The 9131-nt window shown below is 60.9% G+C and overlaps 3 protein-coding genes across 3 annotated transcripts; all 3 read left to right on the top strand.

The window, feature by feature from the left end:
* The first annotated feature begins 24 nt into the window (after window positions 1-24).
* On the top strand, window positions 25-3766 carry CHLRE_16g651200v5 (uncharacterized protein). The gene is made up of 7 exons (XM_001698188.2): window positions 25-869; window positions 993-1070; window positions 1275-1549; window positions 1695-1794; window positions 2065-2236; window positions 2494-2743; window positions 2968-3766. Exons 1-7 carry the CDS (start codon window positions 677-679, stop codon window positions 3274-3276), a joined length of 1377 nt encoding a protein of 458 aa, XP_001698240.1. The 5' UTR covers window positions 25-676; the 3' UTR covers window positions 3277-3766.
* An 808-nt stretch (window positions 3767-4574) lies between these two features.
* Window positions 4575-6636, top strand: CHLRE_16g651250v5 (uncharacterized protein). Its single transcript, XM_043070800.1, has 4 exons — window positions 4575-5023; window positions 5308-5382; window positions 5492-5637; window positions 5952-6636. The coding sequence occupies exons 1-4, from the start codon at window positions 4658-4660 to the stop codon at window positions 6145-6147; spliced, it is 783 nt and encodes a 260-aa protein (XP_042915443.1). The 5' UTR covers window positions 4575-4657; the 3' UTR covers window positions 6148-6636.
* Window positions 6637-6744: 108 nt separating this feature from the next.
* Window positions 6745-8767, top strand: CHLRE_16g651300v5 (uncharacterized protein). Its single transcript, XM_043070801.1, has 3 exons — window positions 6745-6761; window positions 6954-7199; window positions 7312-8767. The coding sequence occupies exons 2-3, from the start codon at window positions 7181-7183 to the stop codon at window positions 7782-7784; spliced, it is 492 nt and encodes a 163-aa protein (XP_042915444.1). The 5' UTR covers window positions 6745-6761; window positions 6954-7180; the 3' UTR covers window positions 7785-8767.
* The last annotated feature ends 364 nt before the right edge of the window (window positions 8768-9131 follow it).

The following is a 9131-nucleotide window of genomic DNA, read 5'->3' on the forward strand; positions in this document are numbered from 1 at the left end:
GCCTGCAGTTCTTGTCACCCAGGCAACTGCGCTAGAATGTTGCTGGAGCCGCGCAGCGAAGACGTCCTTGCTGAGCTGCTGAGTCCTGAGCGCCTGGTCTCTTAAAGTGGTGTCAGACTGACTGGCTGCCGCAGCGCCAGCGCGGCCGGCGTCCATTCTCGGCGCCGAGCAACTAGCATTTGCTCGCTGGGGGTGCGAGAGCGCTGGCTGTCGTCATCGCGTTGCTCTTGTACCCTAATAGACCGAAAAGCAATTGTTGGGGGGACGAGAGCGGCCTTCTAGCTCGGTGTTGTCGGGATTGCGAGCGGGGGCTTGCGGGACACAGCAGCGCGAAGTATTGGGATGCCGGCTACATGAAAAATAGGCTGGCGTTGGCTCTTAGTGAAGTTTGAGCTCCGTCGGTTGCCTGGATCCCAATGCCTCCGAGTCCCAATGCCTCCATTGGCCGGCAGGGGTCGGTGCTGGGCGACCGCGCGAACCGTTTGCAAGAAAATATATTATGTACGTGCTTAATAGGTACCAGAGCGAATCAGAGGACTGTTAGCACGGGTTAGCAAGGAGACGACGATGAGTCTGCCGGTCGGCGCCCAGAGTTTTGCACCTGAGTTTTCATACAAGTTTGTATTTCATTAATTATGGCAGCGTATCAGAAAGCCCTGTCCTTCAGGCAGATCAGATGGCAGCCCTCTACGAGAAGCTGTTCAAGCTCAGCCGCAAGCTGCAGGCGGAGGCGCACGGCGTGACGCGGGAGTTGTCGCAGTGCACCGACCCAGTGCTGCGGACGAGCCTCCAGAGCGAGCTCGGCCGGCTGCAGCAAGACCTCACGGTGCTCGACAGTTCACGAGCGAAACTCATCAACACGCTGGCCGGTGCGTGGCGCTGTGACGCTGCTTGTCAAAGGGAATGGCGTGCTTGTGGCCCAGACGTTAGATCCCCGCGGCCCTGCCCGCGGCCCCGCGACTCACCGCCTGCGGCTGGTTTGCTGACTGCAGGCGCGGTGACTTCCATGAAGGCGGAGGAGGATGCATCGGCCATGAAGGCGGAGGAGGATGCATCGGCCGCCAGCGGCGGTAGGTGCTGTAGGGCGGGTGAGGGGTGGCGGAAGCGGGGCGCCGTCGCGGTGTGCACGGCACTGGCAAGTTCAACAAATCCGCTTTGTGGGGTGGCGGGTGGTAGGCGGTGGTGGAAGACGCATGTCATGGTGCAGTGGTGTACGACTACGTGGCTATGACACGGTGTCGCTAGCGTTACCCCGCCCCCTCGCACATTCGCAGGCAAGCTGTACAGCAACGTCACCGTGTTCATGGTCGGGAGTTCAGGTTATGTGAAGCGGGACTACAAGAAGCTCACCAAGCAGCAGTTCCTTCAGAAAATGGCACGCGAGCCCTGTAAGCGTGTGGTGCAGGTGGACGAGCAGCCGTCCCAGGTCATGGCGGTAGAGGACTGCGCCGACACAGCCGTGGACATCGATGACGTGCAGCTGCAGGATGGTATGCGGCTAGCCGTGGTGGCCAATGTGGAGGACTCTACCAGCAAGCTGATGAAGTCGGTGAGTCCGGTGTTTCAGTCCGGTGTTAGTCCGGTGTGTGTGGTGTTGACCTGCTATACACTTTCTGGGTTGATGGCATGGTTGAGAGCTGACGACTGAGTGGGCCTGACCGCAGCATCCTGGTATCCTGCCCTGCTTGCTCCAGATGGAGACGATGTGGGGCTGGATGAAGGGCCGAGTCACTGCGGATGAGTACAGGTGTGCGGAGTGGGCCGCGGACTTTCTCCTCCTCTCCGGCGCCGCGGGTGAGAGTAATTTCAACTTACCACGCACACGATGGCGGCCAGTTGCTTCTGATTGGAAGTAGGGTACGAGGGCAGCAATTAATGTTGCCACATCACCCACACGCCATATTGTGTGTCCATGCTGGCCGCGTGTTGGGCCGTGTCAGTCACGCCACCTGCTTGCTTGTTATCGTGACAACATTGGTATCAGTTCTAGGACCGCGCCGTGGTGTTTTACCCTGTTTTGCCCTGTGATGCCATGCTCCATTTGATGTGTGCTTCCGTGATCAGGCGCTGAGCGCTTTTGCTACAAGAAGATCAAGGGAGGGAATGAGGGCTGCCAACTGGAGATTGGGGTCGACGGCATGGCCTTTTCTGAGGATGGGTTGGTGCTGGTGGAGCGCAAGCCGCTCATCCTGCTGGAGCACGTGGAGGCGCTGAAGGTCAAGGTGCAGAAGCTCGAGTAAGCCCACGGAGGGCTTGGTATGCGTGTGCGTGTGCGCGCGCTCGTGTGAGAGCGCAAGGTGGTTAATGGGATGCTTGACCGCGCCCGCACACATATCTGCGGCCACTTGAATACAAGAGTTGGTGTGCAGCACTTAGACGCAGCGGCATTCGGGCAGAGCACCACAAGTCATCTACTTATGTGCGGGTCTGCCCTGACGTGCTGACCGTTGCGCGCCTGCCGCTCCGCCATGCACCATCGCGACCCCGCCGCAGGCGGCTGGTGGCGGCCGGCGCGCCCAACACCGATAAGCTGCGGGACCCTGCCACGGGCCTGATCAAGCCGCTGAAGGTCTTCCTGATGGCGGATGGCTGGGCGGATGACCAGGGCGAGTCGGCAGCCTGTGCGGTTGGCATGGAGGAGTGCGGCATCGCGCCAGTGCTGCCCACTGGCGATGGCGGCTACGCCATGCACGACAGTTGCGGACGGTGGCCAGTCAACAGCAGCACGCGGCGGCGCGCAGCGGTGCGGTTTGTCGTGCTTAGATGGGCTTGTCAAGTGCCAAGGATTCGTGCTTGCTGCGCGTCGAACTTGAGTGCGTGCGTGAGTGCCAGGCCGTCTGACCCATCCCACAACGCGCCCGCCCCGTGGTAATGCCAAGGCCTTGGTACCATGCTTTGCGGCTACATCTCCACTCCTTAACCTGCCACGTATGGGACCTCCCTCGTCGCTTTGCCCACCCTACACAGCAATACCGTGCAAAGCCTGGACGTCAGGCGCCGCAGTCCGGCATTGCGGCAACGAATGCCGGCGGCACGGGCAGCGGGGGTGGCGGGGCGCGGCCCACCAGCGCAGGGGCCATCGGCCGCTATGCTAGCGGCCTGCAGCAGGCGGCCTGCAGCCCGGCACCCACGCACCACCTGCTCTCGCATGACCCGTTCGTGGGTGGCGCCAGCGGGTCTCGCGAGCGTCGCCGCTTTGCGTCAGTCTGCCACCCCGCGAACCTGCACTCGCTGCTCCAGCATCACTCGAGCACACCCAGCGTCCGCAAGCTGTAGCTGCAGTGCGCAGGCTGTGGCAGCAGGCTGTAACCGCTGTCACCCCGGACAGTGCTGGGGCAGCAGGCTGTAACCGCTGCCACCCCGGTCACCCCGGACGCCTATCGCGCGCTGCGCAAGGCGATGAAAGTAACCTGATGCATCCCGTTTTATATAGCAGAGTATGATATATTGACTTACACTGTAATTTCTACACTGTCGCAGCTGGAGTCGACTCCGTGAGTATTGCCCCAGAGTTTTCCAAGTTTTCTCTGAGTTTCCCCCAGTTTTCCCCGAGTTTTCCCCAAGCCACCCCTGCGGCCTGTGCCCTGCCCGCGCGTGCCCACCATCGACTGTCATGCACTGCACGAGTCCCGCCCGCGCTGCAGCCCAACTGTCAACCGTGTGAAACCGTGTGCGCCCAGAGGCAGCTCATGGAAACCGGGTCAGTCTGAGTTTATACGCAGCCCACACACACAGCTTCCCCAACGGCGCGCGTACGACTATTCACTCCCACTCGCGCGCCGCGCCAACCGCCAGCCTCGTCCGTGCTCAACCGTGCTCTGTAGCAGCTTCCCAAATGTGTGCGCTCTCAACTGCCAGCTCCCACTCGCGCGCCTGCCAACTAGCACCAACTGCCCGTGTGCGTCACTACAGTCAGGTAGCTTCCGAGCCGGGCCGCCGTACAACTACCTGCTCACACTCGCACAGCTGCCGACTACCACGCTACCTCCTATACGGCTGAGGGGGTTGGGGGTGCCGGTTCACGAGTTAGTTGGGGGTTAGTCGGAGCTGTCCTAGGACAGACATTATACTATTTTTTCGCGTGTACATTCCTTCAACCCAAACCCTCTTGAATACCAAGCGCCTACACGGCTACTGCCGCCGCTGCCAATCCCCGCTTAAGCGAGTGTTCGGTTCATTCCGCGCTCATGCCGCGACGCATACAGAGTCCTTGGGGCGAATTATCCTACTCCCGGCACCGCGTCATGTGCTCCCCTAGATCCACGCCTGTTCCCCCCCTGTCTGCGTCCCTGCCTGTGCTCCTCCCTGCCTCCCTGCCTGTGCGCCTGTGCCTCCTCCTGTCCGCGCCCCTGCCCCTGCCCGCCACACCTGTGCCTCCCCCGCAATTGACCTTCCCCTTCCCCACTGGGGCATCCTCCGGCTATCGAGGTGTCATACGGTAATCACCTATCCGCTACTTCCGCCGGGGCCAAGCACTGATGACTCGCGCTTGCGGGAAATGGCGTGTGGATGAGGGCTGCTGCGCGCCTTTTACCTCGGCCGGCTACCGCCCGGGACCTCACACCAACATACAAACACTGCAGACTGTTATCATAACTACTGGTACCTGCATTAGACGAGGCTTGGCCATCGCGACGGCAGTGGACCCGTGATGGCGATGTGCCCGCTCCGTAGCCGGCTGATCGCTTCCCCCAAAGCTTTCCACGTGCGTTCGTCCCAGCCCAATGTGTGCCGCCTTGTGACCGTGGACTTCCGGCCCGATGGCGCGGTCGGCATTGCCGCATTCCGGAATGCGAGCGTCAACGACCACATTGCGCTTCTTGTCAAGGAGGCGGCGGAGGTTCGGGGGCTCGTCGACAAGCAGGACGCGAGTATCGCTAAGCAGGACGCGAGAATCGCTAAGCAGGGCGCGAGAATCGCTAAGCAGGACGCGAAGATTGCCAAGCAGGACGCCAGAATCGCTAAGCAGGACTCGGTAATCCTGGTCATCGGAGAGGACAAGGTCATCAACGTTGCGACGCAGGTAAACCTGGAACACGGAATTGGAGGCGGTCGCTGCAACCTGTTCCCCACGGCACGATTGCGCCAACAAGTGCTCTCTTTGGCCAGGCAGTCAGGGTTGCAATTGGGACGAAATCATTCGGTCCCTTGGGATAGGCGGGGGCGCTTGGCGTATGGATTGTTCACGCAGAAAAATAATGCTGACGTGGGGTGTTAAGACCTCGTACACCTCGTGCGCCCCTTCCCTCTCCCCGTTGAGCTGGTACCGTGAGCTGGTACTGACCACTGGTCTTCCTGGGCGTGTAGGTATGCATAGCTGTGCGGTACGTCGAGCTCACGAGGCTCTACGACTCCGGCTTGTTGGAAAAGAAACCCAAGATGGTACGCAGGAGGGTAACGCATATATCTGGGGGAGGGGACTGCCAAGTTCTGAGCAGACAGGGGCTCTCAAGCGCTACAACGAGCCTGACATATGGTTACGTCCTCGCAGATGTTCTACGAGACGACCCCGTCGCCGTACAGCAGCCTGCTCCGACTGCTTAAGGACGTCTCCATGAAGCCACTCATGGAGGACGTGCCGGATGGCGAGACCATCGAAGCGTTCGCCGTGAAGGTGGATGCTCTGTGCCGCGACAGGTAGGCGGTGCAAGCAGCTGGAGTGAACCTGGATCCGGGTCATGGGCTTGTCACGCTCAGGGCACGTGGGCAGGGCTAGGGCTGAGTTACCCAGCGAGGGGGGCCTTGGACAAGGATTGAGATCAGACTGCTGCACAGGGCGTGTGCCAGGGGTAGGCGGGCTAACCGGACAGGGACTGAGGCTGAGCTGCTGCGCATAATGAGTACCGTGGATGAGTGCTGCTACCCACGAATGCCAATGGGCCTCGCTGGGTGGCTGTAGGTGGCAGGGTGAGTCTTCCTTACACCCAGTAAGAAGCGTGCCAACCCCGCAGGAACCGGAGCACTCACCCGCCCAGCACAGCAGAGCTGGACAGGATGGTGGAGGCTGCTCTGATGCTGGTGTCACCGCAGATGGCAGCGCAGAGCCCCGCGGCGGCGCACGCCTGCTTCATTCTGCAGGCCTACCGGGACAAGCTCAAGCCCCTGATGCGGCCCTACCTGTTGGCAGCGGCCGTGGAGGAGGCGTAGGTTGTGCGTACAAAGGGCTTTGTTGCAGGAGCGGAAAATTCCAGCGTTGCAGGGGGGCGAGGCCTTGGCCCCAGATTTGGCATCGAGAACGCGCTACAGTGGGAGGCTTCGCGAGGGTGTGGGGGGCCGTGGCGGGTAAGGGAGCAGTACAAGTCAGCGTGGGGCCCATGGACATCACGCACAGTAGATGCGGGGGGTCAGCTCCAGCAGCTAAGGTCAAGGAGCATGCTGGCAAATGGTTTGACAAGTGTCGCCGCCTGCTGGCAGCAGTAAGCACCAGTTCTTGAGGACTGAGGAGGAATGAGGACTGTCAGTACGGTGAGCATTGATGTGCGGTGCAGGTGCAGTTTGGGCCGAGATGGGTGTGGGTGGCTCATGCTGGATGTGCTTGGATTGAATGTCCGTTAATTGCCTGCGGGATTTTGTTTGCTTTGCTTTACGGAACAGTATGGCGCTGCGCAGACTTCAGCATTGTAACGCCTCATCGAATGGCGCTGGCTGCTGCGGGCAGCGGACAATTGGGCTTGGAGCTGGCGGCGGGCAGCGCTGCGGCAGCCGCGGCGGCGGCTGTGGACGTGCACGCCCCCACTGACGGAGCGCAAGCCGGGCTGCAGGTGCGTGAGGGTGCTTTGGCTATTGAGAGCTAGCTGCTGCTAGTGTGCATGAAGGCAGACACGATGCGTTTGGTGTATCCTACCTTTGGCCCTGGCATGCATGCGGCTCGGCGCCACGTGCGTCCGTTAGAGGTCTGGACATCTGTGCGCCTTCACTTCGTCCCTGCTGCCTTCGCACCCATACCCAAGCAGGAGCGCGGCGCGCTGCTTGTGACGCCTGAGCACCGCCTTTCGCTGGAGCTCAAGTGAAGAGAATTGTGGTGCAGCAGCGCGCAGCCGCCGCCACGACAACGCCAGCCACGACAACGCCAGCAGCAGGGCTCGCGCGGTGAGCTGTTGGGGCATGGCAGCGAGGTAGCTAGCGACGCTGCTCGCGGCACTGCTGCGCACGCCCATCCTCACCATCTTGAACGAGAGCGATGAGCTGCTGCACCACCGGTGAGCACGGTGCCAGTGAACTCTGTGCTCCTACAGTACTTGTAGCTTTGCTCATTTTGTGGGTGGCGCTTGATGGAACCCACCGCTGCTATCATCCTGGCTGGACATGCAGGTCCCAGCTGGTCGCAGGTTCCCGCAGCTGCTGGCCGTAGCAGTGCTACGGCGACGGATGGGCCGCTGCTCGTGAGCCTGGCCTACGCCTGGCAGGCGGTGGCCTTCCCGGCGCAGGCCAAGCCGTTGCTGCTGGTCACGAACCTGGGGCTGGCGGCAGCTGGCATCACGCAGGCCCCTGCGGCTGCATGGGCGCAGCTTCGGAGGCGGCTGGGCTTTCGTCAGTTGATCAGTGTGCGGGTGTTTGTCGGCGAGGCCTCGTACCGGGTCCGCCCGGGCATCATGGGCGCCGCACCGAGCAATGGCAATGCAGAGCTGAAGGCCGTGGCGCAGGAGGTGGAGGCGGAGCTGCGGCGCCTGGTGCAGGGGCGGCGGCCGCAGGTGCAGCAGCTGCTGGTGATGCGCGGCCGTCAATCACAGATGACGCGCAGTGACCTAGAGAAGGCCGTGGAGGGGCTGCAGCTGCAGCTGTGAGACAGGGTTGCGTAGGAACTGCAGTTACAAGAACCAACCCCCGGAGCAAGCCGGACCGGGTGGGCTAGGCGCAACGTGAAGCCGGGAAGCCTGGTCGCTGCCCATGGCGGCTCTGTCGTGGCCCATTAGGGTAGGGCTTGGGCTGCCAGTGCTGTACGGTTCAAGGGAGAGGTCTTGGCAATCTGTTTAGCGTTGGAGGCACGGGCAAGGGCAGTTGGATTTGTACTGGGTTGCGGATGGGCGAACGTGGGAGTCCTCTTGATTGAAAGGCGCATGGCATTTTGGGTGGTTGCGCGCCCAAGTGCACTTAAGGAAGAAATGTCAGGTAGGCATATGCGCGAGGTGTGTTGTCGGAGCCAGTTGAGTTGCAGCAGTGGATTCGAGAATGCATAGTGGATACGGTAGACAGAGTGGTCTACCGTGATGGACTAGCGCACAGCGGAGCAGCGGACGAGCTGCTCATGGGAACGGTCCGTCCGGCGTTGTCGCGCCATTCTGCCGGCACTGCATTCCACCGGCACGAGCATGTGTAGCTTAGGCGGGTTCGTGTCGCGTGTGTGGTTGCGTGTGGACTTGAGCAGCTAAGACTGCTGTGTATCGCCTATTTGGTGTAGGATAAACCTTGCTTGCTATCGGCCTGAGAGAAAGGTGCGAGTGAGAAGTTTCGGTACAGCTGGTTGGACTGCGGGCGTTGCTGTTGTACACAGTGCGGTGTGGAGGTGATTGCGGACTTCTGGTCGCGGGTAGCTGCGTTATTGAGTCTGCGTCGGCCTCCGCGCCGCTGGGACCTTGTCCCGATCTAGCACCCATTCCAAAGCAGATGGTGTTGGAGGAATTGTGAAGGAGAAGTGAAGGAGAAACCCGCCAGTGAGAACCACCGGGGTATCTCACAACTCGGGGTACCACCAGGCGGCTGGATGGGGTCTACGGGAGCCCCTTCTTCCGCGGGCCTTTTCACTATGAGCAATAACTCGTACAAGGATGCTGACCCGACCTACCCCCCACACTATCCGCCTGGCTAGTTAGATGTCTTCTTCGAGCTATTGCCCGTGGTGAAAACTGGGCTGCCGTCCGGGGGGTGCGTTTTCCCAGCCAAACCCGCACGTTGGACGTTGCCCCGGGGCAAATCCTACCGCACGGATTAGACACCGCCTTTCTGTAGGTACATAACCAACATCATCATCAGCCAGAAGTGGTCGGCAAAGGTCCAAATTATGCTTATCGGAGCTCAAGTCGCGAAATTGACCGAAGCCCATATCTCGCATATGCGCTGTTTGGGGCCTGAATCTATTGCCGTCGACATTAATTCTCGTATAGATGTAATCAAAATAGCTTCAGGCTAAGTTG

The sequence above is a fragment of the Chlamydomonas reinhardtii genome, chromosome 16, assembly GCF_000002595.2.
Source record: "Chlamydomonas reinhardtii strain CC-503 cw92 mt+ chromosome 16, whole genome shotgun sequence".
Classification (NCBI taxonomy): domain Eukaryota; kingdom Viridiplantae; phylum Chlorophyta; class Chlorophyceae; order Chlamydomonadales; family Chlamydomonadaceae; genus Chlamydomonas; species Chlamydomonas reinhardtii.

What these genes read in the sequence shown, in the direction of transcription:
- CHLRE_16g651200v5 (XM_001698188.2), top strand. Translation starts at nt 677, where the DNA reads ATGGCAGCCCTCTACGAGAAGCTGTTCAAGCTCAGCCGCAAGCTGCAG. An exon ending in CCAGCAAGCTGATGAAGTCG is followed by an intron (nt 1,550 to 1,694) that starts GTGAGTCCGGTG and finishes TGCTTGCTCCAG; the next exon opens with ATGGAGACGATGTGGGGCTG. An exon ending in CCTCCTCTCCGGCGCCGCGG is followed by an intron (nt 1,795 to 2,064) that starts GTGAGAGTAATT and finishes TTCCGTGATCAG; the next exon opens with GCGCTGAGCGCTTTTGCTAC.
- CHLRE_16g651250v5 (XM_043070800.1), top strand. Translation starts at nt 4,658, where the DNA reads ATGTGCCCGCTCCGTAGCCGGCTGATCGCTTCCCCCAAAGCTTTCCAC. An exon ending in TCATCAACGTTGCGACGCAG is followed by an intron (nt 5,024 to 5,307) that starts GTAAACCTGGAA and finishes CTGGGCGTGTAG; the next exon opens with GTATGCATAGCTGTGCGGTA. An exon ending in TGGAAAAGAAACCCAAGATG is followed by an intron (nt 5,383 to 5,491) that starts GTACGCAGGAGG and finishes ACGTCCTCGCAG; the next exon opens with ATGTTCTACGAGACGACCCC.